Here is a 27,706-nt window from a genome sequence, read left to right on the forward strand (position 1 = left end):
CATTCACAGGCCCAAACAAGTTATTTAGTGCCTTGATCAGCTGCTTGGACTGATGATTTGTAGAGCAATGGTTGTGATATGTATAAAAAGGTATAAAAATAGTGTCAATTACTAAATCACCACCTCATCCTATATTAAGAACAGTAACACCCTACATAATCCCAGCTCCCTATTTGAGATCAGCGAAGGAGCAGAGCTGATTTCTCTCATTGTAGCTTTGAACACACATCTATGTTGTTATCCATCAGCTTTCCTGACTGTTTTTTTTTCATCCAGTTAGAGCCAGGCACCTTCCCCCTGCTGTTGCTGTAAGGGACAGAGTTACTGAGTGTGTTGCAGTTTACCATAAGTTCTGAGCACATGAGAATTAACTAAATATTGCTCTACAGAGCTAGAAAACAGTATTTTTCCAGAGTGGACACTGATGCTGTAATTTTGAGCGACAGTGATCTTACCATTTTGTTAAGTCTGGATCATAAAATTACTTGAGATTAAAAGCTGATTTTCTTTTGAAGCACGTGCAGCAAAGATGATCTCTATCCAGAGCCTTTTGTTAGATGCAGATAACTTGGGAAGCCAGAAGGGGAAGTGAGTCAAACTAGACTTGAGCTGAAACCTTTTGCCCCAGGGTTGGCTGCAAGTCATTTAGCAGGGCCAGTATGATACATCAGGGCACCTCAGGAACCCCAGAGGAACCAACAAACTTCTCATAGGACAAACTGAAGCAAGATGAAAATGTTCATTTGCAGTTCTCTGCTGAATGCCCCCTGCCTGTGCAGCAAGTGTTCTGTGTGTGCATTTAAATCAAGGAAATGGGTTCATCTTTGCTCTTCATTTTGAAATTAAAAAAAGAATAATGTCCCCCTGAGAGGCTGCCTCTGGTGCAGGCAGCTGAGATACTGTGCAGTGAGGAAACATTTGAGGGTGTGACTTTGTAGCTGCAATTCCTGGTATTTCACTTGCCCTAGGAAACAACTTAAGCTTGTAGCAGGGAAGCAGCTAAAAATACTGCTCTGGCAGCGGTTCTGTCATTGCCTGTGTGGGAGACTGGCTTGCTGCCACTGCTGCCTGATGTCTTGGAGGTCATTTCCTTCCCTGCCTGCAGGGAAGTATAAAAGCAGCTGAGGCTCAAGCTCAGCCCTTGCTGGTGCGTTGTACTGCGGGTTGCGCTGGCTCCGCCACTACCCTGCTTTTCTGAGTAGTCCTCCCCAAATGCTCTGTAGTTTTGACAGGGCACTTGGGCATGACTGGAGCTCAGGGTAATGAAGCAACGAGGTTTGAACAAGCGTGTGATGTTCGCAAACTTGGTTCCCTCTTTCTGCCACCTGCCAACTTCCTGTCTTTGCTGAGAGTTTTAAAATGGGACGTCTCATCTGGACTTTGGAGGCTGAGCAAAGATAAAACGACCTAGGCAGACTCGCCATGTGGCATGGCTGGTGCACGGGCATCATGCACTCTTATTTAGGGGAACTCCCAAGAGGTAGAACTTGGGCATGGAGCCCTGCCGGCAGAAGTGACTGGGGGAGAACTAAGGGTTCTTGCCACTTCTTCCTTAACTGCGTCTAAGTCTGGAGAGGAGCTTTTTTACCCAAAGGATAAGATGCTGGACTGGCTGAACAGCCATGTGCAAGTCTCCTGTCCCTTCCCTGTCTCCCTTGCTTCTATGTATGGACAGTCTTTCCTCCAGCGTTTCTGCACAGCAGCTAGCTCTGTGAGACTGCTCTGAGCTGGGGACTGTAACAATACAGACAGGGAGGAGAGTGCATTTGTTGAGTTTGTAACATATATTGGACTGCTGCTGTGGCCTGTATGGTCAGTCAAGCTGGAGCCATAAGCTGTGCTCTTCAGTTTCTGGAGGGTGATGTGGCCTTAAATTTGAGTGTATGTGCATAGAAGTGTACAGAGAACTGCTTCAAAGGCCTGTGTGGTCCCCACCTTCCTGCAGATGTTTTGCTCTTAGCCAGTGCCATGCACTTGCACCCCTCTGGTCCCCCAGGTATCTTGAATACCTTGCATAGCTGGCTGTTAACAAGCTACATCCCTCTTACCTGTGGGGGGTGTTCCCGGATCAAGTACAAAGCATATCTGACCCTACAAAGAGAGATCTGCTCTTTCTGGGTTCAGTGTCAGCTAGTTCCCTCCTGCTAGCAATTGCGCGAGAAGTCGACCCATTTTTTGTATGTGTGTCACCAACAGTTAGTGTCTACGTTCCTCTAATCCTAGCTGCCAGCTCTGATGTTGTAAAACTAAGTTCAGATGGGGGATTGATTTATAATGGGTGGACGTGATTTTTTTAAGAAAGGTTTCTTACATTTAAGGAAAAAGCCCCCAAAACTAGACCCTTTTTCCCCACCTAACTCCCTTCTGCCTCTGTTTGCCATGCAGGAGTCTGAGTCGGAGAACAAGCTGGATGGAGAGACCGCATCAGACAGCGAAAGCAAATCGGAGTTTGGAGGGTCAGCTCCAGTACCCACCTCTGATGACACTCCTGAGGTCCTCAACCGGGCTCTCTCCAACCTGTCTTCAAGGTAGAGCTGAGTAAATTCACCCGTCCTTCCAGAATCCTGAGCAAAACACTCTTTCTCCCCTTTTCGCTAACAGTTACTTCACTAGACTAGGTAGCGTGTTGGATCCTGTCAGCTAACAGAGATGAGGAAGTTATCTCCTTGGGATCATCACCTGTTGGGAAGTCTGAGGCAGAGCCAGGAAGGGTTCTTGGTTCGCTACCTTGACCCGAGAGCCATTCTTTTCTCTGCGTCTCTTTCCCCACCTTCTGCTTGTCATTTTAGGTCATGAACTCTTGTGGTGGGGAGACATGGCCATTGGCTCTGTTCCAGGTGCTACCTTACTTACAGATCAATAGCCATGATTATTCTTAAAGTGCTGCAAACTCGTAGAGGCTGAGAGCATGACCGAACTGCAAAGGATCCCCAGGGTTCTCTCCCAGGGTTCTGTATTCAGCTGTCCCTCTGCAGACCAGGACTGAGCTAATGTATCACTTGTCCTCTGCACTGTAGGGAAGAATAAGATCATTTCTACTAAACACCACTTCCTGCCAGTGTTGCTCGGTGGGAGAGTGTGCAGAGGAGATAGGAAAGCAGCAGAAGTTACTCTTACTAGAGAGGCGTCATGTGCTGATTCACATTCTTGCTTAACATTTGAACTTTTCTCTCTCTCTCTCTGCCCTAGATGGAAGAACTGGTGGGTGAGAGGCATCCTCACTCTGGCAATGATTGCCTTCTTCTTCATCATCATCTACCTGGGGCCCATGGTTTTAATGATGATTGTAAGTTCGTCTGGGAGACACCTTGTCATGCATTTTGTGGTACGGAGTAGAGGGTCATGAAGCATGTGCTGCTGGCGGTGGGGTATAGTGCCCTTCTTGCCCTCAGGTTGCCACAGCGGCCCTGGCCCTGTAGTTGTGCCTAATAGGCCTTGCTACTGAATTAGCCTTGTAGTCAGCAAGCCTCTGGGAAGAAGCATTCCATGTCACCAGTGCTATTTCTTTGGTAGGATCCACCTATTTCTTTGATTGCTCTCATAGCTTTTGTGTGTTACTACAAAGGTTTTTTTCTTGGGCAGTGTAATTGTACACTTGTAGGTCCCAGGTTTGGGTACTCCCCTATGGATTGTCCCTCCACTGGCTTTTTGTCATGTTTGGAAAGCCCATATCAAGTACAGCAGCCATGTCTCTGCTACATGTTTCCTTCTGGCAGTGATCCAAAAATGCCAGTCTTCTTGAATTCATGGGATTAGGCTTGGTGCTTTCTGCTAAATTGTACCAGTTGCACGGCTAGCAGGGTGGTGTGGTCTCCATAGAACTGTACTTCACATCATGGGACCATTTGTGTTTGGTGCTACATAGAAAACTCCAAATGCACCCGTGAGCTTTTACAGTTTAGATTTGCCGGCTGCAAACTACACCGAGATTCAGGCTAGGAATGTGCTTTGCCAACTAAGCATCTGAGCCTGAGCAGCTTGTCCTAAACAGCTTGAAGAAAGTACATAATTTCTCAGTCTCAGAAATAAAAGCCCTTTGTCAAATTTGGAGGGAGTGGGGGGAGGAGGTGACAGTTAAGAGATGATCATTTGCTTTTTGGCTTCATTAAGCTCCTCCCAGTGTCCACGCTTCATACACAGACCTCCTCACTGAGGTTTATAGATGAACTTAACCAGGACCTAGTCAGTAACATTTAACATTTCTTCTGTAGGTGATGTGTGTGCAGATCAAGTGTTTCCATGAAATCATCACAATTGGCTACAATGTGTACCACTCATATGATCTGCCCTGGTTCAGGACGCTTAGCTGGTAAGCAGAACAACTGGGAAGTCATCAGTGGGTGATACTGCGTTTCCTCTAGAAGCATCCCAAAGGACATGCCTCCTCCATGATATTCAGTCACTTCTGGGCATTGTGTCCAGTAGCCTTTGTTCCACTGTTTGGTTGTCTGAGTTCTGAATCTCCCAGTCTCTGAAGTGGGGAAGCGTCAAATGGTGTCTCCAGTTGAAGAGAGGGACAGTATGGCTTGCCCATTCCCTTCTTTCATCTGTATATTTAATCCCTGGTGTTTCCACAAGTTGTTAGTGTGTTTGGGATGAAACAGGGCTGGCTGTGCCCCGCTGCTTGTTACATGGTTAATGGATGTACGTGGAAGGAGAGGCAGGCTGCCTTCAGTAGCTAGGAGTTGAGAAGTCTGTTAAGCAGCACCACCTGCAGGCAGTACCTTTCCATGCATCTCAACAGAAGAAGCCGGTTGGGTTAGCAATATACAGTAGGGGTTAAGAGGCGCTTGGGGTGTTGCATCTAATACATATAGAAGTCTAATGTCTTAGTTGGTGTGAAAAACAGAGCCTCATTTCTTTTAAGACTTTTCTGTACTAGGATGGTGGTTCCTGTCTAAAAGGAGTGTGCATCTGTTCCCAGGTATTTTCTGCTCTGTGTCAACTACTTCTTCTATGGTGAGACTGTCACAGATTACTTCTTCACTTTGGTGCAGAGAGAGGAGCCCTTGAGAATCCTTAGCAAATATCATCGCTTCATTTCCTTTGCCCTCTACCTAACAGGTATCTAAAATAGTTTCCTGCAGACTTCATGTGGATTCATGTGGTGCTCATTTTCAATCTTGCATCCAGCCTTCTCTACGCTCATATCTCCCCACCCCAGCACAGGCTATTTTTTTGTGAATTTACTCCTCCAGGTGAAAGGATACTGCACGTACAGCCCTGTTACGGGCTTCTTTTGTATCTGAGGGTCAAATGAGACTCAGCCTGCCCTTGAGATGCCAGAGAGAGAACTTTTTAAAAATATAACCAGTGCAGAAATGTACCTCCAGAGCTCTTCTTTCACTGTGTAAATGCTCCCTCCTGTGCAATGGAGGTTGCAGTAGCCAACTGAGAGCTCAGAGTGCCACTAAGCAGGAAGCAAAGAACCTGTCTTCAGGTGTCATTACATGGACTTCATGAAGATAGAAGGTCCAGGAATGAAAAATTAAACTGTTGTCAGAAAATGTCTTGCGCAGGGGATTGTCCTTGTTCATTGATTATTTGTATCTAGGGTTTTTAATATATTATGCGTTTTGATGCATTAGACTGCTTTTGTGCCCACAGTTGCACATCATCATATGCTGCGACTTTATCCTGGAGCAGAAGCAATGAGGAGATGTTGCAGTGATAGTGAGAATCATTTTCTTACTATTGCAAGATCTGATCTTGCTCTCTGGTTTTGTTTTTCTCCACCCTCCTCTAGGTTTTTGCATGTTTGTTCTGAGCTTGGTGAAGAAGCACTATCGTCTCCAGTTCTACATGGTAAGGTTTGACCAACAGTTCAGCTTCTCCAGAGTTAATTGTGCCTGGATACAGAGAAATGGCAAGGCTGTTTGCATATGTCGTGTAGAAGAATGCAAGCTTATAAGCACTTACCTGTTACCTGTGCACTTTGAAGCTGCCTGATGCAAACGCCGTTCCTAGTAGCTGACACTGGGGAGGTGGCTCTGACCAGACTTCTTCCAAACTCCTTTTTGTCTGTGCTTGCAGTGCAGTTCTCCTTAACTTTAAGAGCAACTTGAGCTGAGATGGTGCAAACCTCATATTGTGACAGTAGATCACTTTGCAGGAGTGGTCTTAATCCCCCACCATCGCTGCATAGCAATGCACACTGCCACATAGGGGAGGAGGTTTGAGCTGGTTGCTTCCTGCTAGATAGATGTTCATGCCTTCTCTGTATATGGATTCTTTTCTCCCTGTTCTCCTGTACCCAAGTGGACTGAGAAGTTTAGGAGAGGTATTGAATAAAAAGCCCTTAGGCCAGGCAAGTTAACCATTACGCATGGGGTAAGACTTACCATTTGTGGCTTATATTGCGTTCTTTCCTGAGGGTATCTAGGTGCCTGACATACTAACCATCTGTTCTCTAAATGCTACTTAATCGGCATTCGGTTTCTGCTGCAGGCTGTTGTGAGAAATGTCTTTAGGCCAACTGGATTGCATGCTGTTTTCTCTTCCAGTTTGGTTGGACCCATGTGACTTTGCTAATTGTTGTTACCCAGTCACACCTCATCATTCACAACCTGTTTGAAGGAATGATCTGGTGAGTTGGTGCTTGTTATGAGTTACTTCAGTTTCTCTTGACTGATATGCACTACGGCATACAACGTGTGAAATAAAAGCATCTCACTAATAACCTGCGTGGGGTAGGGGGTGGCTTCCATCAGAAGTGGTGTAGTGTGCATAAGCAAACCAAAAAAAACCCCACAACCCCGAGCCAAATCCCCAGTCCTTTCTTTGATGGCTTTGTGAGGTTGGCACGAAAGCCATCCTACAGAGGGACCCATTGGTAGGAAGGACTCCCCCTGGCAGCAGAAAGCCAATGGATGTGGTTTCGTCACTGACTCCACCAGTCAGTGTGAGAAGGGGAGTGGGAGATAGAAACAGTCTATAAATCTTCCTAAGCTTCTTTCAGCTGCTGGGCACAGCTTCCATGTTGTGTATTTGAGCATGCCCTTAACAGCCATCTTTCTTAGGCCAGCAATAATGAAAAAGATGATTTTTTTCTGGGCCTTGTTATAGTGACAGAGGATACATTGTGCATTCCGGAAGTTCCCAGGATGCTTTTCCATGTGGAGAACAGCTTGCTCAGTACTAAAGTGCTGCCAGTAACAAGATGAAAGAGTGAATGTGTAACAGCATGTGGGATACTGGGGTGAGAAAAAGTATGACTTAAATAGAGTAGGGTAGATGAGGGTGTGGGAGCTGGCATTTAGCTGTGGTGCCCTGATTAACACTCCTTATCTTTCCAATACAAGGTAGTCAGTACAGTAGGCTGGAAGAGCACCAAGTAGGTAGAGTCTGGATGCTGTTACAGAATAATTGATAGTGTGTGAATAATCTGGCTGCTGTGGGATGGTGTTGAATGGCTTTGCTTTCCTCCCTTCTAGGTTCATCGTCCCGATTTCATGTGTGATCTGTAATGACATCATGGCTTATATGTTTGGGTTTTTCTTTGGCCGCACCCCACTTATCAAGGTGAGTCCTGAGTTTCAATTGTCCCAAGACACGGAATGAGACTGGTGCAGTGATGCCTTTGACACAAGATATAGCCAGCTAGAGCAGGGGAGGGAACTGCTGGGCTCTAGGACTGAGACTAGCACCAGCAGACAGTAGTCTTTAGGAGACCCCCTGCTGACCAAGTATGATCTGGTTACGGTATGGTTTTGGCCATTCCGCTGCCACGCCTGCAGAGAAGGTGCTGCTAGAGCAAGTCATACCAGCTTTCCATTTCCTGGGACTTGTCTGTGATGGGCATACTCCCAGAAGGAGAGTTTGACCTAGACCAGGTTACAGGATGTGCCCTGGGCCATGGCTAGTTTATTGTCCCTGTTGAATTTCAGTTGGAAGTGGGCACTGATGGGGCTCAGTGAGGCTGATTCTGAGGCACCCCTATGAGCTAGGCTTTAATATACTGTTCTTTCCCTTTACATTTTAGCTTTCCCCAAAGAAGACCTGGGAGGGTTTTATTGGAGGCTTCTTCGCCACAGTTCTGTTTGGACTGCTGGTAGGTAACCCACTGTGGTATTGGCTGGCTGCCTCTTCAGAATCGGATGCTGGCGCTGTCTAGCAACAAGAGTTAGTGGTGTGACAGTGGTACATACAGTCTTTCTGTGGGATAAGTGAGGGGGAGACGGAACAGTTCGGGGACTCAGGTTGCCAAGATATTCTGGGTTTTTTCCTCATTGCAGTGCTCATTGCAAGCTGCCTTGGTGGTGCTGTGTACTCCAGCTTGTTCATGCAGTGACTGATCACCACCTTCCAAACATACAAAAAAGAATCTGTTCATAATCTCGTTAGGCAATTACTGCTTCTCAAGAAAGTAAGCTGCATGACAGCCCAACAATATGGCTGACTTGTAGCGCAGCACCTTGAAGTTCTCATGTGAAGGTATATCTGTTCCTTCTTGTCAGGGCCGAGGGGCTGTGGCCAGCAGCCGGGGCACGTGGGCCGGGGAAAGGGTTGGCACGGCGAACTAGAATTAGGCACTGACGCGTAGAGGTTGATTAAAGATTGTTTTACTTACACCGTAGGTGGCCGCGGTGCAGGCAGGAAAAACTTTCTTGAGTTGCAGTTACAAAAAAACCCCACACACGTGGAGTTTGCTAGGCTCCACCGAAAACGCACGAGCGGAGTTTGCTAGGCTTCGCTTAAACGAACACAAACAGAGCTCTGGAAACCACTCACGGAGTTTGCTAGGCTCCGTGGACCGTCCAAAATGAGAGTCCAAAAGGTGACTCTCCACGAGCGCGCAGGGTGGGGTACGTCGAGGGATCGTGCGGCGACGGGGAGAGGCTAGAGGTTGATCAGGCCCCTGTATCCTCCTCTAAGGCACACGCGGAGTTTGTTAGGCTCCACAGCGCGCTTAGAGTTCTTCACGAGACGGATGTGAAGTCCTCCAACTTGGGCGGAAACCGCTCAAGCCTCTTGTACGGCTAGCAAGCCAATCGCTAGCTGCCACGGAATAATTTAGAAACAGCCAATAGTAGGAAACAAATTTACATACGGGTGGCGGGAACTCCTTTGCACCGGGGTTTTCTCTATGCAACTGAGAATTGCACCGTGCAAAGAAAGCTCCATGTGGCGGGAAGTAGTTCTGTAGTGCCGAAGCACACACAAAATCATACCCTTTGGGTCATGACACTTCTGAGCCCTTCATCTCTTTTTATGTATCTTCTTTTTTCCACCTCTTTTCCTTTCTCCCCATCCCAGCTGTCATATGTTATGTCTGGCTACCGGTGCTTCACCTGCCCTGTGGAGTACAACAATGACACCAACAGCTTCGCTGTGGATTGTGATCCATCTGAGCTTTTCCAGCTGCAAGAATACAACATCCCCCTGGTGCTACAGTCAGTCTTGGGCTGGGTAGGACTCTACACTCTGTATTCCAAATGGCTCGGTAGATGCTTGCTTGAGGGAGAGATGCTAGTTGGGCTGGAAATGCCAAGAAAAGAGTGATTTTTAAGATGCTGTGGAGGAGTTAGGGTAAAACTGAACCCCTAGAAACAGGCTGTATTTTGAGACCTGTTTGCATAATGGTGAGATGAGCAGAGTCCAGCTGGGGCCAAGCTTTGTGGTAGGTGAAGCCCTGTGCCTTCTGAGCTCTTTCCTTTGCCCAATTTACTGCTTTGCTTTCTGAAGCTTCCTACCCACAGAGGCTCCCTGTGCTTTCTGTGAAGTGAGTAGGAGTTTCATGTCCAACGAGCTGAAACAAGGAGTAAGATCCACACCTGGTTTCAATCTGTTGACACCAGTGCAGTAAGAACAGGGGTGAATGTTCTTTGTTTAGTTCTTACACACTTGGGGACTGAGGTTTGCCTTGGCAAATTTTTCTGTCGAAACAGACATGATGATTATAAAAGTTTCACCCAGGATTTCTGCAAGCACTTATGATTTTGGGTGGACAGGTGAAAAACACCTTGCAGAGGCTAGATTTGTTTGTGTGGGGGGGGGGGGGGGGTTAGTTTTTTTTTCCCCCAGAGCTTAGATGAGCAGTGTTTTTCCCCATGTCTGGCATTTCAGGTTGACTAGACAAAGTCACTAGCAAAGCTTTACCTTGGGCTCTAGAAAGCCAGCGCCAAGTGCGGTGCTGTGCTCCATGGGAATCTCTTTCTAATGTTCTGACTCCCCTCCCTTTCTGTAGAAAACAGTCCGGATGTATCCCTTCCAGATCCACAGCATCGCCCTTTCCACCTTTGCCTCCCTCATTGGGCCCTTTGGAGGATTCTTTGCCAGTGGGTTTAAAAGAGCCTTCAAGATAAAGGTACAACACGGGCACTGATTGCAGTGCATATGAGACTATTTTTGTCTTCTCAGCAGAACCTGCAGCTGAGAATATAGCCTCATGCAGAATAGAGGCAGTGCATACATACATGAATGTGCATGTGTATGTGTATGCAGTAAATATAAGTAACTAAGGTTTTTAACTGCTGTCTGCTTGCCAGGACTTTGCCAACACAATTCCAGGGCATGGTGGCATCATGGATCGCTTTGACTGTCAGTACCTGATGGCTACCTTTGTCAATGTGTATATTGCAAGTTTTATCAGGTATGGCTTTGTACTACTTGATAGCAGCACTGAAAGGTTCCAGCTGATGTCTAACCCTTGCATACTGCAGACTGTACTATCTAACACTACAAGTCATTGTCACAAGGAGCTTAAAATCGACGTATAAAGGTTGAAGATTGTGAGGGGGAAAGTCCCAGGGTCATGGAACAAGCTAGAGTCACAGCCGGGTCTAAAACCCTTGTTTGCTGCAACTTCCCACGTGATTCAGTGTTAGGCTGTTTACCCTTCTTGCATTTCTCTTTTTGTGAAATGGGGAAAGCTGCGTAGGTTCCCTTGTTATGTGTTTTGGGAGATGTGAAAGGAAGTGCCATCATAGGAGCATGGGGTGGGGATTCCTAGGTGTAAACAGCTAAACCTGTGCTTTTAGCTGAATCTGAGCCATACCTATTGAATTGTCTCAGCCCAGATACAGCAATAAACTGCTCTTTCATTGTGTGTTCCAGGGGTCCTAATCCCAGCAGGCTGATCCAGCAGTTCTTAACCCTCCGGCCAGACCAGCAGCTCCACATCTTCAACACGTTAAAGGCACATCTGGTTGACAAAGGGATGCTGGCCAATTCAGAGGATATGTAGACATCCTGGCGTTTGGAACAGGGCTGAGAAGAGGGCAAGCAATCACTTCCCCAAGGAAATCCCAGTTTGCCTGATTCAAGACAGTAATCACAAGGCCTCATGTCACTGTATTTTTTTCTTCCCTTGTAAATGTTTGCATTTGTGGGTTTCTGTTTTTTTATAATGCATATTTATATATATGACTTTGGTTCAAGTCAGCCAATCATCATGTCTAGCTGGAAGGGCATCGGGGTTGGGAGGGCTGTCCAGCAAAAAGCATCTGACAAGGCACAAAGGTTCTTGTGGTCCTGTGCACCTGTTGTTCTGGACGTGTGTGGGCTGAGCTTGACTTTTGCACTCCCTCAGGGAGCCTGTTTATGCTGGGAACATGGGTAGGAGTTTTCTGCACTAATGGAAGCTCCAGTAAAAGCAGAACAGCAGGCGCTGTTGCATCTGTCTCTAACCCTGCTAAGCTGTGTCTATACTAGGACAATTGGGAGCCACACAACTCCGCCAGTGGTATTTACATAATATAAAGAGGGTGCTGTTCTTTGATTTTTTTTTTTTTTTTTTTTCTTTTTCCCCAGCCCATCTCTAACCCTCTTTGGCTATGTATATGTTCAGAAAGCAGGGGACCTTTAACTCCCCACTGGTGGTAGTTGTTACTTGGAGTCTTAATTTCTTCAGTATAGCCTGTCTTGCACAAAACCTTCATGGTGGTAGGGGAGTAGAAAGTTTGACCAATCTGAAGGGAACTCCTGTGCTTATCCAGCTTCAGGATGTGTGTGTTGGCTAGCTACACAAGCCAACACACACATCCACTTCAGCTTGCTCTCTTTGCAGGGTCTCCTGCATTCTGCCACTCCAGCAAATATATGGCCAAGACTGCTGATTCCAAATGTAACCATATAAACAGAAAGACATGGTATATCTTTATGTGAGGGGCGAGTACCAAGTGTTGCTGTGGGAGGTTTAAGTTGCAACTTAAATCAGGAATATTTTTATTTTTAAAATACGTTAAAGTTGTTTTGTTATTGAAGAAATCCTACCGAACAAGCTTTGAAATCATGGATTCGCTTCTCTTTTCATGCCAAGCATATTTTTAATACTGGGGCACAAAACCTTCCCTTAAGTAAGCAACTCCATGCCCTGAGACTTTTGGCATGTTGGGGAGCAGTTTCCAACCCATGTGGCTTTTTCCAAGAGTGAAACTTGGGTGGAAGAGCACCCACCCAGCTGTGTTATTTCACAGGTTGTTTTTTTAGATTTTGTTCTATTTCCCTTTCAGGGGCCATGTCTGTCAAACGCCACTTGAGTTCTAGATGTCGTGCTACTGAGGTTCACGGTCCGTGTTGCATTGCAGTTTGGGTTTGGTCAGCTTGCAGGCTTTTTCTAGTTTTGTTCCAGTAATTTTGTTCCAGTATTTGTCTTCCTTACATTTCACTTAGCATTTGGGCACGGGTGGTTGTTTCCCAAGTATGTGCCCTTTTATTTCTTCCGATGTGCCATCAATTAAAAAAAGGAAAGGGGAGGAAGCGCTAAGACCCCAGACATTTCCACACTTGATACTGTTTATGTTCACTATTGATCTCAAGTGTTCACACATTTTAAGCATCTTCATGCATCTTATCTTCCTATGATCTTTCTCCATAGTTTGCAGCTGAGGCAGGCTATGATGTGCAACTCTAGCTGTTTGAGTCTGGGGAACAGTTGGCAGGGAATGAAACAGAGATGCTGTCACTGGTGTCTTCAGACAAACTCTTTGCTGTCTCTCACCTTCCACACAAATGTGTATTTCATCTTGCTAATCTCCCAACTGAAACAAAAACACCTGGAATAATGTTGTATCCTGTCATTCTGTTCTGATGCTAACATTATTTACACGTGCCACTAGTGTGCATTTTTATCTGTAGCAAACTCTGCCACTTCCTCACGTAGAGAAACTACAGAGGGCAGAGATGCATTTGTAGCATTGAATACGCAAGGAACGGATGGGGGAAAAAATGGTGTTTTTCCCAGGGTGGGAAGAAGGCAAGGTACAGCCGAAGTGAGATGCAATTGAAGTCTGGTTCTGCCAGGTGCTGCGTACCCACAGCTTCCATCAAGGGTGCTGAGCCTCAGCTATTAAGGGTGCTGAGAGGGTTTAGCTCTGCTGCTGTGGTCTAAAGTTAATACAGTATGTAGGTATGTGCTTCAAGTGCTCTTGTGAATGGGGGCTTAGCCTGAGTCTGTCCACTGAAGTCGGTGATAACCTTTCCATTCAGCCCCTGCCTTGATTTCAGGAAATATCAGGAGGTTGTTTAATATTAAAGTAAAGCAATCTTGCCGCTCTTCGTGGTGGTGTTAGGGGATATTCACTTGATGAAAGCACCTTGATAGATTGCAGTTTTCATTACTTGCAAATGAGTGAAAATATGGAAAGTGGCTGAGCTGGCACAGCTTCCTGGAGACTAAAACAGAGCTCATGCCATGGTAAAACAAGCTGACGCTGCCCTGCATCCTACCTACCCTGTACCAATATCTGTCCAGCACCATGCACACTGAGCTTTTGGGAGCAGATGAGCTGAAGCACATATCAAATAAGCTTGCCATACTATGTTAAACCTGATTACAGCGTATTGATTTGTAGAAAGAACCACTTCACTTGCTTTTCATCTGAGATTTGAATTGCTGTCCCCTTCATTTGTTCTCTCCCCCCACCCCCTCATCCCCATAATCCCCAGTTATAATGAGCAGAACTGAAAAAAAAATCTGGGACGTATGTATGGTTTTAAACAATAGGATTTGTTTGGGCGATTTCTGTTAAATGTTGCCATTCTGGCAGTGGCCACTGGAGGGCATAACAGCTTCTTGGGTGCCTGCCTGTTGATCTGACTGTACAAACTGGTTTGATTAAAAATGTGCATGGATTTCTCAAGTTCTCAGTGCAGGTTTTCAAAGTTCAGTCTTCTGCTGTTCCACAGCTTCAAAGTGAATTAAGTAGAGACCCAAGGGGAGTTGTGTGTGTATAGGTGCTGATAAGGTTTTCGTGTTCTGACTTTAAGAGTGGTTGTCCTTACATAGACAAAGTGCAACAGGGCTGACAATTAGTGGACAGAAACTTAAAATCTGAGGGACCGTGAGGAAATTGGATTGTGTGTGCGCTCTATGGCCAGTCTTCCTGAGCAGGACTAGGAGGGTAGAGATCTGTCTGCATAGCTCCAGTGAGCCATGGAGTCATGTTGACTGCAGGGTTCTGGGATGGAGCTATAGGGAAGGCCCACTCTCTCAAATATGCCGCATAGTTCTCCGTTTGGATTAGACTCAAAATATTTCCCACCAAAGGAGGTCTGCTTCTGCCCAGTGCCTGAAATGCAGCGTAGTGAATATGTTTGATATTCTTGACAAGTCCTAAGCAATGTTCTGCTCTTTCAATGTCAAGCTGGTATCCTGTCCAACAGGGGAAGACCCCAATTGAGAGGCCACTTTTGGAGGACTTGGAGCTAAGTGAAATGGCTAAGATGAGATGGGAGGTAACAATTACTATAGGCGCTGCTGTTTAAAAACCTGAGACTGATCAGTGTCCTTTTTTACTACGTAACCAAAAACATAGCTACATGCCAACTAAAGTGTGTGAATTTTGAACACTTGCATGCGCAGAAAAAGTCTAAGCACTTCAGACTCCAGCAGCTTTAATGTCTCTGCCTTATACAATATTGTGCAGGCAACCAGTTCCTTCCTGATAATTTTTTTTCAACCCTGCAAGGAAAGTTTGTTCCTAATGGAAGCTTCCCCAGACTTCAGGGAGAGAATGAGTTTCTGGAAGGGTTTTTTATGGAGCTGGTGCTAGCGACAGGCAATAGCGGCAATGGAGCAACATTGGCAAAAGTTCATGTCAAAGTTTCCCTTCTCTTCTCCCACAAAAGTCAAGACCTCTTGATTGTTCCTATGCTCTGCTCACTGCTGGGAGGCCCCTGTTCAGTTAGAAGGAAGTTCCCTATGCTTGCTGTATAGCAAGAGAGAAACCAGCTGTGAATGCTGGAGATCAGATGACTGAGAATTATTCAGCAGGTCCCTGGGTTGCTTGGGCTGGGTAGAAAATGCCTTTCCTTATTCTTTTGGAGGACTCTGAGCTGACAAGGGGTGGAGTTCCCTAGCTGTCTCTGTTGTGGTTGGCTTTTGAAGCCACGTGCTAGCAAGGCCAAATGAAAACATCAGAATGGCTCAAAGGAGTCTCTAGACTGTTTGAATAAACAAGAAAAGAGGCAATGGAGTGTCTGATCCTGCAACTGGGTTTTGTGTTGGCAGAGTGATTCAACCTGCTGTACTTCTCCCAGCTAGCTTGAATGTGTCTGAGGAGAGAGGTGTCTCAATAGACTGCCTTCCTAAAGTAGCCTCCTTGGCCCTTAGTAAAGCAAGAAGCAGTCCTGCAGGTAGGATGTTGTGAGCTTGGCCATCAGCTTGGAAATGAACAACAAGGCAGCTGCTGGCACGTACTGGTTTGCTGGAAGGACTGGGTAAGGAAGGTCAACTCATCAGAGTGCATGTTCATGAGCTCAGCAGCCTGGTTGCACATCCTCCAAGAGCTTCCTTAATTCATGAGTGTAAGCTCAGTGAAAACTGAAGTGGGCAATTACTGTTCAAAGCAAAGGGAGTTTCCTTTGTATCCAGTATCTTGGGGAATGTACCAGACACTAGTACCCAGGTCTTAACAGCCCTTTGTTTCCTAAATCAGATTAGCCCCTAATAAAAACCACTAGCACAGAGCATTTGTTATGGGGGTGCTTGGCCAGGAGTCCTTGCAAATAAGCAAGCTGTCTAGCCGTCCATTCGGATTTCTCAGTTGCACTTCTGCAAAGTGGGTTAAATCCTGTTACCCAGGATCTAAGATGTGAGATGCCTGCTCACATCTTGGCTTTAGCCCAGAGTCTAGATTGTGTGGGTATTTGAAGATCCTATTAAGCCAGGGAAGGAAGAGCTGACTTAGATTTTGAAGGACTCTGAACGGAAGAGTCTGTGTGCTGACTCAGGCTTTGTTAGCAGGGGACCAGGTTGGGTGGTCTGCTGCACTGGAATTCACTGGTGGCGGTTTCTTTTCTTCTTAGTCTGTTTTGGGGATCAACGAGTTTGGGCACTATAATCGGTCAGTTGGAAGAAAGGCTTGACAGCTGAGATGCTTCAGACTGATGTCACTTTCCAAAGACTCCCACCAAGTCCAAAGGTAGACAGATAGCCTGCCCCTAGTGCTTTGTGACGGAGGCTTCTCCAGATATGTATATAATGGGACTTTTTTTTCTTAAATTAAAAGAATGAATCAATTGGAAACATAACAGCACAGCCTCAGTCAACGGTAGCATTGTTTACACTGCCTGAAATGCTGATGGGATCCAAATGCCTGCAGACAGGTGGACTGTGGTCCTGAGATGCCATGTGCTGGCTCCCAGACTCTCCAAAAGCCTCAACCTGGGCCTGGTACTTCCTTCTGGAAACTGGCTACTGGGAGCTCAGTGGCAGCCTAAGCTGGGTTGTAAACAAGGCACTATTTGAACAGCTGAAAGTCAGGAGTTTGCGGTGCCCAGCACAAGGGCATACTGAGGCCAAGGTTATGCTTGATGTGCTCATGCTGAGTTATATATGTAGTAGCAAGTGTTCCCACGGATTTTACTGTCTGCCTTTGGTACAAGTTTATTAAAAGGTCTTTAGCTCCTACAGTTGACTTCCATTGGATTGATTAAAAGGGGAATTGTTGCCATTAATGTCAGTGGGAATAGAAGGAAGGGAGGAAAAATCCTAGAGCCCTGCCTCCACCCAATTCATTCCTTATTCCTGTCTCTGGAAAGAGATGATTTCTTGCAGATTTAGCTGAGTCTCCTTGTTTGACGTGCACTCAGCTCCAGGAGTGCCAATGCTAGCAGGTTCAATGCATTTGAGGAGGAAGACTTCACCCATCTTGCCACAAGAATCCCTTCTCTTCCCAATAGTTCTGTACAATTGGAGAATAGATTTCACCATGCCAAAACCTCCAGAGCTGCTGGTTTGGGGGTGTTTGCCCTTTCTTAAAAAACATGGGGTCAGCATGCGTCTGTCAGTGATATCTCATGTACCTCCTGCCATCTGTAGCCAACCCCAGAGTTTCACTTCGTACTACTGTGATCTTCCTGAGAGTTACCATTCTCTGGATCTGATGTGTTCTCAGCCATTATCTGCTTATTTCTCTGTGCATTGTTTTTTGATCCATGTTTTAGCAATACACGTAGCCTTGCCTTTCTTTGACTGAATGTCAGAATGTGATATATTGTATATTTTAAAGTATTTACCCTATTTATATACTGTATGTTACTGTTAAAATAAATATAAATTCCATTATCTGTGGTTAAGTTCATGCTGCAGGGGAGAATGGAGATCACTGTTTAATGTCGCCTAAGATAAATGAGGCACTGGCCTTGTCTAGAGTTAAGATGAAAGCAAGACCTATGAATAGAAGGACCTGATTTATCTGTCATTTGTTGGTCTTGTTTCATGCAGCCCCCTCTCCTGATTCATGCCCATTCTAAGTGAACAGAGTCTGCTCCTAGGCTGCAGCCCTTAACTCACTTTACATTTGCATGCACAAATGGAAGTTTCTTGTTCGTGCTCTCTGTGAGACTTGATTTTTTTTTTCCCCACTGAGACCAGATGGATGTCTGCCTGTCACAGTTCTGTACAACCGTCCATCACACAATCTCTATGCACCTCCAGGTATTAGCAATCCCATGGCACCTAAAATTGTAAGTCTCATGGAGGTGTGTTCTGTTAACTCTGAAATGGTTAGTTTTCACTGTAATGCTTAGTTTTCACCTTCTTCCCCCCCCCCCCCCACAAGGAAGGGTTTTTGTTCTTTTCTCCCCCCCCCCGGTCTCAAATAAAACCTGAAATGTAGCCCAAACCAATGTGGGAGCTGCCTGTCATAATACGAGAAGTTCGTCCTCCTTTAAAATAGCTGAACTGTGCAATATAAGGTTCACCAATTCTCAGAAATTATGCCAGTTCATTACTTAGATGGGCTGCCAAATATTTCTAAGACTCGGAGGAGTTTGCTGCAAAGTGCATATGGAAAAATACTGTCTCCCTGATGGGGCAGGTATACTGGCTTACTAGAAACCACCAAACTAATAAACCACAACACTGAAGTGTATACATGGACTTGATGGTGTGTGGAACTGTGCTGTCCCAACTGACTGTGGTCCTAATAGCTGAGCATCCGGGCACCTTGCAGTCTAATGTGTCCTGTCTTTGCAGTGCCCAAGGGAGGCAGTGAAGTGCCGTCATCTCGCACAGGAAACGTGGCAGAACAATGAAAACCCAGGTTTACCAGAGTTTTGGACTTGCCCATTAACAACAGCTGGCATGTTCCTCCATCTGCTTTCACCTGGGTCATGATGTTTGAGGAACATTTTTCCCCCTTCACTTTTAACACTTCAGTAAATTATGTGTGGCTCTTCCCCGCTTTCAGGTTCACTTCCCATTCCCCTCACCATTAGCTGGGGCCTGTGACCAGGGCTTGCATTTCCTTCAAAGGGTGACTGAATTTCTTTGTCTGGATAGCTCATATGCTGCACTTGACATCATCAGGAAGCAGGTAAATAATGGCACCCCTCTGAGTTGGTGGAGGCAGATACACATAGCAGAATAGCATGATCCTCAGCTCCTTGGAGTTTACTGTAGCTGCTGAGTTATGCTAGTTGAGACTCCTGCATAATGGCCATGTCTACATGTTCATTAATGTGCAGTAGTTACAGGGCATTTAGTGTAGTACTTGCTTAATGAAGTACTACCCTAAATGTGCAGTAACTACTGATACTGTGCAGTAGCACTAGGCTACTGTGCAGTAAGCATCACTAAGAAATTGTGCACATGCGCTACTGCATATTAGCATGGTTTTTGCCCAGCATGCTCCTGCAGAGTGTTGTTAGGCTACTGTACATTAAGTGTCTTGTGTAGATATGCCCAATATGTCTGAAAGCATCTCTTATGTGGATGTTTGTGTGTTGGGTGATTCTTGGCTCAGCCATCTTTTCAGGTTGATTAAGTATTAACCTAGTGGCCCAGTACCAGTGGAGGATGCAAACCTTTGTGCACAAGTCAATCACATCCAATCTTATGGTTAAGCTTTGAGGCATCAGTTTTAGTGAAATAAGGATGTCAGCAACTTCCTGCACATGAAGACAGGAACTCTTCTCTGAAATGCAAGTCATTGCCTCTTGTGTTGAACAGTCTCTTCAACAGCCCCCCTTAATAGTTGGTTCCCTGACTAGGTGGCTTCCTGCATTTCCAGATTGCTTCTTCCCCAGCAGAGGACACCCATACCTTTACAGAGCAGCTAATGAAATTTCATGGAAAATCAGCTCCTTCATTGCTAAAAACAAGCCTATGTGATTTTGCAGTAGGGATGCAATTCTCTATCTGTCTCTAGGGTAGTTCAAACACTTCTGAAAGAGGGAAATAATTTCCCATGAAACTCTTTTTTTTCCAAAAGGGTTTCTGGGAAAAGTTCTTACTCATTTCATCCATTTTAAATCCATAAGGGTACATAACATCAAACAGGAAGTAACATAAAAGTTTTCTAGGGAAACCAAAGTCCTATGATTGAAATACTTTCAGATCTCCCTTGTAGCAGTGCTTTGTCTAGCTGCACTGAAATATTCACATGGAATAGGCCCAGACTGTGAACCACTGTTGTCTCTGAAGTTAATGTGAAGTGAATACATAGCTCTGTTGCCTTGTATGCTGTGACATCTTGCATCTTGTTCATGCAACCTAGTGGCGCTGGGAACTGAAATGCTGAGTTTTTCACTGTGTAAAATGACTTTTTCACAAAGAAAAAAAACTTTGGAAAAGAAAAGGCCATAAAAATGCTGCCAAAAATGAAACTCTGAGACTGTTTCTTTCCAGTGATGTTAATAAAATAGTACAAAGAATAGATTGTAATATTTTTACCAAGTTTGCAATATTATGTTAGCACACTGGTCTATAACATCTTAAACCTGTATCAAATCAGGTAGGATTCTGGTGTGGTTGCAAGCAAATACTCCAGCTGCAGAGAGAGATGCAGTTGCCTCTGAGGTGGGGCATGGGATTGGATAAACCAAGGAAGGCTGCCTCGGTTCAAGAAAGGATGTTATGTTCTGTTGAAATACATGGGCGCAGCCTGAAAGCAGCGCTGTATTTTGGTCTCAACTTCAGGAGAAAGGAAGTTCAGGAGCAGCTACTGAATCTAAGATACCATGATTGGTGCTCCATCGTGATCACTCAGATTTCCCCACAATCTCGTGTTGTCACGTTACCAGCAGTTTGGGCAGTGGAACAACAGAGACTGGGGAATGTTTGACTTGACTCGCTGCTGTATTCTGGGGCTGATGTGGTTTATGCACAGAGAATTTCTTCCCCTGTGCATCAGTAAGTTGATTTTTAATGTAGACTTTATTATATATCTAAAGCACACTTAAAGAAGGGTAAATGAGCCCGTGACAGGAAACCCAAAGCTGAGTTCATTCATTGCTTTGGTGACCTAGAGAAATACCCTGTAGGGCACCAGCTAGCAGAGAGGATTACTGAAGAGTAAGAGGCTGTGGCATTTTCACTGCTGTGCTACTAATTTAATCCCTTTGCTTTGCTTAGCAGTGACCCCAGGCCCAGTGAATCACACACCCCTAGTTATGACATATCACCCCTCCCTGGAACCTATACAGAAAACCCTCAAACAATTGCAACCCATACTGGAAGAAAACCTAATTCTTAAAGAGATCATCCCAGAACCACCCATCCTAGCCTTTAAGCAAGCACCAAACCTCACCAACCTCATCACCAGAAGCAAATTTCCTATGGCCCCAAACATTACCAAATGGACCCAGACCACCCATGACAAGAAATGAAAAACCTGCCAACATATCTCCACCACCCTCACAATAACTACACACCACAACAGAACCATCACCTCCAGAAATGTTATATATCTCATCCAGTGCACCAAATGCCCTGATGGAAAATCTGTAGGAGAAACCAACTGTATGCCAGAATGAATGCACACCGAAAATCTACCAAAGACAAGAATACCCAATTACCTGTGGGGACACATTTCTGTGGGCAGTCGCTGCTCACCACCCCCGACTGGCTGCCGACACTGCCGGCAGCGTCTGCAGCTGGTCTGTGATTGCCGCTGCCGACACTGCCGGTGGCATTTGCGAGTGGTCACCAACCACTGGTGGTCACCTTCCACCACCGACAGCGCCGCAGCCGCCTGCAAGAGCTTCCCGCTTGCCGCTGCCAGTGCTGCTGCTGTCTGTGGGAGCTCGCCGTAGCCCCCCAGCCCCTGGGGGCACATGGCGTTCATGCTTTCCCCCCCACCCCAAACTTGTATCTCACCCATTGACTGCCTCAGTTTGCATTTTCACTGACTGGCTTTCTTGTATGCATACTGGCTTCTTTTCTGTTCCATCCAGGAAGCGCCCAGACCCACTGCAGATGCTTCCTCAGCTTGACAAAGCACGTATGTACCTGAAAGCGTGCAAAGAATAATTTTTTCCAACTGTTTTAGTTGGCCTAATAAAAGATATTGGATTTACCCAAAGAATCTTGTCTGCCCAGGTATCAAGAAAGACTTGTACCAATGTATCCTGTTCTGGTGCAAGGTGCTTCCAATTAGTGCAGCACAGTGCAAAAACCCGAAGCCTTGGGCTTTGTCTGCATACATGGCTTTACACTGGTGCAGCAAAACAGGGGTATACCCCCCCCCCACCTGTGTAAACCCAGCTATATCAGCCTAATGCTGCTGCTACTGCCATGGGACGGGGAAATCACTGTACAAAGTATTGGTTGAACTGCATTCAACATAGGGCTTGCATCTATCTGGCCATACCTCGCCCCTGCTGGCAGAGATGGAACAGCAAGTTCAGACCAGCCCTGAGTCATGGTGTGTTAGGGCCTTTAATCTTGTGCACAGTGGATATAAACCCCTCTTACTGGATCTGGGAGCCTCTGTACCTGTTCTGTACTCTTGAAACTTGCATCACATAATACTGAGCAAGCCTTTTGGGGGGGGGGGGGGGGGGGGGGAAGAGTTCAGTTTTCCAGCCTGTGCCACTGCATTCGCTCCCCATGTATATGCCCAGCCAAGGAGACCTGCACATGAGCTTTTCTTTGGGTTAATCTGTCCCAAAAGGGCTGAGTTGCAGCCGTTGCTCTTCACGCTCTGTACTTCTCGAAACCATGCTGAGCCATACCCTCCAACCACGAAGCAAATGCTCTGAAAGCTTTTGTAGCACATCAAGTGCACAGAAAAGACACCCACTTCCTCAAACGCTAAGAATGCACATGCAGAAGCAACAAAACCAAAAGCTGTGTTATCTATCACTGCTTTTCAGTGCTGCCCAAGCAAGGGGCTGAAACAGCTTCTCTGAAGAGGAGTTACTGAAGTGGGACTGGCCAAAGGTAAAAGAAGTGGCTTATGTTGCGTCTAAAAAGCAAAAGTGACAGCTTTGCAAGAAAATATTGAGAGAGAGAGAGAGAGAAAGAGGAAAAATTTAGAAAAGCCCTTGCATGGGGTTTGCTCAGAGGAAGGAGGAGGAAGTGCATTGGCAAATCAACCTCAATCAAGACTTCATTTTTTCAACCGCACGCAGGAAGGAACGAAGAGAGGGCGCAGGGCTGGAGGTGGAGAATAAGTGTTGTCATTCAGACCTTAACGTAAATCTGTTTCCCCATCAGAAAAGCAGAGCAGCCTGGTTCAAAATGTCCCTCAAGCTGCCACGCAACTGGGATTTCAGCCTGAAAATGGACACAGCAAAAATAGGTACCGTTCTTGTTTCTTTCTGCCTCTAAACCCTGGCTTGAATGAGAACCTGATCTGGCAACCGAGGAAGTGACTTCTCTGTCAGAATCCAGAGGGGCTAGGTCCTTTGCTGATGTAAATCAGCCTCACTCTGTTGAGGTTTATTTACACTGATTTACAACCACCTGGATGGCTTTCGAGTACAGCCTCTTAATATCCCCAGATCTGAAAGAGATCATTGCGCGCTCCCCAGAATTGGCTTGGCTGGTTTCAAAGATGTTGGCAACCCAACATTTGACTATGTTTATTTGAAGCCTGGCCCCTCTGGGTTGCTGAATAAATGACAAGTTCACTAGTTTGATTACAGGGCCAGGACACCTGCTCTGCCACTAACTCATTGTGTGACCTTGGTCAACTCCCCAAGGCCAGAATTTTCAGAAGGGCTCATCAGCTTTGGACACCAAGCCCTTGAAAAGCTGCCCCTGATCCATTTTAAAAGCTCAGATTCTCTCTCTCCTTCTGTGTCTCTGTTCCCCATCTTTGAAGTGGAGTTCAGGTTACTTATATAACATACTTGAGAATCCTGGGATGGAAATGTACTGTACTATTGCTACCTTGTGTGTTACTGAGCCTGACTGACCTCTGAGGGTGATGTGGGTAGAAGGCCCTGGGCAGGCCCGGAGACATATATGAGCCATAAAATTTAAGTTGAGGCCTAGCGTGTGGTTTGGAGCCCTGCAGAGTGAGTGAGTCTTTTGAACTGGGTGTACAGCTAGGCTGAAAGTGACACACACGGCTCTGATTCTGGTGTGGACTCATGTGTTTGGATACCACAGGGATAGGCACAGCCACCATGTGCAAACTGAAGAACTGGTCAGGGTACATGTCATCCCTGCCCACTGTTGGGTGGCGGTTTGGAGCTCAGAGCTTTACTTCTGGCTTTTTTCTGTATGGCATCCTGGCATCCTCCCTGTTTGCAGTATGATGCTAGGTTTGATCGATGCACCTGATGCCATACTAGTTAAGTATTTTTGGTATAGAAATTTAGTATTTTCTGTTAGAGTGCATGTTAGTCTACCTGAGTACAGCTGCATACACAAATGCCTGCAAGTCTACAGTGAATGAAAGGGCTCAAATCATGGCCTTAATGAAGGGCCCCTTGTGTCATCAATAGAAACTTTGCCCCCCTGATGAGTTTTAAGACCGTGTCAGAGGCCTGAGCTAACAGGAAAATGCTGACATTAGGACTCCCATGAATGCCTTCAGAGTCCTGCACTGGGTGGATAATGCAGCTGCTAAAACCCACCACAGCTGGAGCACTTGTTTTTTTTTTTTCCCAAGGAAGGTTTTGTTTCAAGCAAAGGATCTTTTTACCATCTTAATCTAAAAACTCCCAGACTCCTGCACAGTGCAGTGGGGTCCCAGTCCCTGACTGGCATTCCTACGCTCCACTGTAACACAAATAATAATGACAATAAACAATAAATACAATAAACCAACCTTATTATGCAACTGCTTGTTATCATAGACCTCCCCAAACCTCTTGCTGAGTAAGCCCAGCTCTTCTCCACCCTTCCTCAAGGCTGCCCCCAGTGAGGAACCTCATTCTGACAGGCCCATTGAAAAAATTATGTGCAAGCTTCTTGCACTAGCATTGAATCTGGTAGGTGGGAATTGGCACATTGCCTGCGCTAAGAGTTGCCCAGAACTACCAAAGATGTAGCTAAGTCCATGCGGTGGCTGGCTTCTCGTAGCACTGCTGCCCAACATAAATGCCACCAAGCTCTGTTTGGGGCTTCCCTCTTGGCCAAGGACTGAAGGGGGCACGTGTCTGTCTGGCTCCTCCTCTGCCTCATGCACTGCCCATTTACAGGGTCTCAGAAAAGAGTCTTCAAGGCAAAGTTGACTCAGGCTATTACTAAAGTATTGCCCCAGCCCCTATTGCCTGCATCCAAACCCCACTCATGCAAATCTCATGATGCTTTCACAGGCTGCATGGCTGAGTTGATGTACCACATACACAGCATAAACTTATACACTGTGAAATAAGTCAACCCCATATTTCTGATCAAAAAAGTTAGGATTTGTGTAGATCTGGTGTATAAGTCAACCCACATTTTATAACGATCCATGTGTCAAAAATTCTGTGTACGGTAAGTATTCTCTTGTAACAGGAAGCATTTAGAACGAACAACTGCTCCCACGATCGTTTCTGACGATAGTTAAGCCACAATTTATAGCAGTGAACAATTTTGATGACTGTTTCAAAGATGAATTAAACTTTGAAACACAATATTTTTTTTTATTTCAAAGTATTGATCTGGTTTTTAAGTTGAGGTGGAAATTTAAGGCTAAATATTTTGGCTTCAATCTTCAACTTATATACTGTGAAATATGGTAAGTGATAGGGCTGATATAAATGATACAGCTGAACTGATATAAGTGAGCAGCCAGATAGCACTTTGATTTGGGCTGGTATCCCCACCCTCTTTGGAGTGGGGCTGCCAGATAAATCCCCCCAATACTGAATGTCCCTCAGTGCCTTCCCACTGTTCCCCTGTGCTCTGAAATGACAGACAGGTTCTCCAAGCCACAGAGGAAGACCTGCAGTGCAGCTCAGCTTAATGTGATGCAAAGGAGCATGGGCTAGGTTGCTGGATGTCCCAGTAATCCATCAAGGTTCATACAGCACCAATGGGGTCATGTTCATCCAAGCTTTGCTTTGCAGTGTGGTGATTCGTAACCCTGCTACGTTAACTTGAGTTAACTGCTATGAAGAGAGAACCTGATTACCTGAGTGGCATGCTATGTACTTGCTGTATGCATTTGCATCAACAGGAAATAGTGTCATAACTTGCACATGTCACTCTGCCCACAGCCCTAGCAGATAGAGGCGAGTACCAAAAGTTATGGGAAAGTAGATTCTTGCTGAGGTAGCTGCTCGTATCTAATGCTATCCCTTCAGCAGCTGGCTTCCAGCTCAGGGCTGTGTCTGCTCTCAGGAATGGCATGCCACTGGGAATGGAAAACTGATTTTTGCAATAGGGGCTTAACAAAGACATGGGACTCCACACCTGCAAGCTGGTTTTGCTTTCAGTAGGATCAAGAGGTCTTGTATCCACCAGCCTCTGATAGCTAAAAGTCACGGAAACAATAACACAACCATGGAGTGGGGTAGAAAAGTCAGAGACAGTGCCGTGGTATGGCAGAGGCTGGGGACAACATACCAGAGAAGGAAAGAGAAACAGATGATGGCTCAGACTTAGATTTGGTCAGGTGAAAATATCCCCCAGAATTTGGTTTGAGGTGTAGCAAGATCTGATTCTCCCCTCACTTTACACAAGCAGAATTTAGAGCGCCGCTGCTGTGTAGTACCAATTCCACCATTACCACCAAAGAGCCACCTTCCTGACACGTTCTGGCCACTATAGGCCAAGGTGTGCTCCAGAGGGAGTGCATCTGAAGCAGAGATGGTTCACAATTCTTTTTCAATGGACAACCCGGTTTTCACTAAAGGAGTTGCTACAGCTCCTGTCCGCCTTATCCTAGGACATAGTTATTTCCCCAGCCTTGGACTGGCTGCCTCATTCAAAAGCACCTCTGGGTCAAGGAGGATCCAGCTGCCAGCATCTCAGGTGCAGCTGCAACTGCCAAGCTAGAGCTCCCCTCACATGCAGCCGACACACGCCAGCTGACTATAAGCAGCTGTGCGATAGCCTGAGGACAGCTTATCAGTGACTTGTGCAGTGCGTTGAGCTCCACGTGCTTTGGGGTTCCTCCCCACCCGTCCCCAACACACACCCAGTGACCTCCAGCATGTGGCAGCAGAAGTGTCATATCAACAGAAGGGCAGTGCCCAGTTTTTCATTGCTGTGGGTCCTCTTAAGAACAGGGGCTTTGTATTCCTACAAGGTACCTACAAGTGCTGCCCACCAAGTGCTTTGTTTCACTGTTTCCCATGTCCATCCTAGGAAACTAATTCTGACTGTACAGTTGCTCAGTAATTCCACAGCCTCACAGGCCTCCTGATCTTGTCTTCCTGACTTCAGTTCACGTGCGTCTCATCTCATAGCTGTTGACACTGAACCTCTGGTGCCCAGGGTCAGGGCACATCTCACTTGATGCTTAGAAAGGAGAAGCAATTCCTTTCCCTGGGCAATCACAGCTAGCTTAACTTAAAGTTTATTTTATCTGGCTTTAAAACAAACCTGTGTCTGCTCAGTCCTTCTCTGCTTTAAAAGGATCATAGAAAATTAGAGTTGGACAGGACCTCAGGAGGTCATCTAGTCCAAAACCTTGCTCAAAACAGGACCAGCCCCAACTAGATTATTCTAGCCTTGTATAAAATTCAACCTTGTATGAAATCCAGCCCCTTCTGCATCCGATATGGAAGAAAGCTACTTCTACAAACTAGGAATTAACTGAGGAGCATGATGATAACTGGAGCTAGTCAGTATTTCTTGAAAATCCAGCAACTGATTGGAGGGTTGCTTGGCTATGTAGGGATTTCATTTTTTGTTTTGAGGTTTGTCTGTTTTTTAGAACCTGAAAAAATGTGAAGGAAAGTGTGACATTTTAAGGAAAAAAAATAACAACTAATTTCTACCAGAAAAAAGCACCAGTTTTAATTGACTAAAGCAGCAAAACCAATCCTTTGCTTAAACAAAGCATTTCAATCATCTCTAATACTAACTGCCAAAGTGCCCACTTTGCCCAGGAAAGCAGCTGGCTTTGGAGATAGTTAGAGCCATGGGAAT

The 27,706-nt window shown here is 45.8% G+C and overlaps 2 protein-coding genes across 3 annotated transcripts in view; both read left to right on the top strand.

Moving 5' to 3' along the window:
• The window catches only part of CDS2 (CDP-diacylglycerol synthase 2), a 28,590-nt gene extending 11,081 nt beyond the window's left edge, over window positions 1-17,509 (top strand). For both annotated transcript variants that reach the window (XM_019482435.2, XM_006267174.4), the window contains exons 2-13: window positions 2,386-2,528; window positions 3,190-3,286; window positions 4,212-4,309; window positions 4,925-5,064; window positions 5,747-5,805; window positions 6,504-6,586; window positions 7,434-7,521; window positions 7,982-8,050; window positions 9,256-9,408; window positions 10,187-10,306; window positions 10,488-10,591; window positions 11,056-17,509. In XM_019482435.2, the coding sequence (XP_019337980.1) occupies window positions 2,386-2,528; window positions 3,190-3,286; window positions 4,212-4,309; window positions 4,925-5,064; window positions 5,747-5,805; window positions 6,504-6,586; window positions 7,434-7,521; window positions 7,982-8,050; window positions 9,256-9,408; window positions 10,187-10,306; window positions 10,488-10,591; window positions 11,056-11,185 (1,284 nt within the window). In that variant the 3' untranslated portion in view covers window positions 11,186-17,509. The remainder of the gene's footprint in view (window positions 1-2,385; window positions 2,529-3,189; window positions 3,287-4,211; window positions 4,310-4,924; window positions 5,065-5,746; window positions 5,806-6,503; window positions 6,587-7,433; window positions 7,522-7,981; window positions 8,051-9,255; window positions 9,409-10,186; window positions 10,307-10,487; window positions 10,592-11,055) is intronic.
• Window positions 17,510-22,852: 5,343 nt separating this feature from the next.
• ARHGAP25 (Rho GTPase activating protein 25) overlaps window positions 22,853-27,706 on the top strand; it is a 41,479-nt gene continuing 36,625 nt past the window's right edge. The window contains exon 1 of the mRNA XM_006267173.4: window positions 22,853-22,970. Coding sequence (XP_006267235.3) covers window positions 22,910-22,970 — 61 coding nt within the window. The 5' untranslated portion in view covers window positions 22,853-22,909. The remainder of the gene's footprint in view (window positions 22,971-27,706) is intronic.

Source organism: Alligator mississippiensis, chromosome 7 (assembly GCF_030867095.1).
Source record: "Alligator mississippiensis isolate rAllMis1 chromosome 7, rAllMis1, whole genome shotgun sequence".
NCBI classification, from domain to species: Eukaryota; Metazoa; Chordata; order Crocodylia; family Alligatoridae; genus Alligator; species Alligator mississippiensis.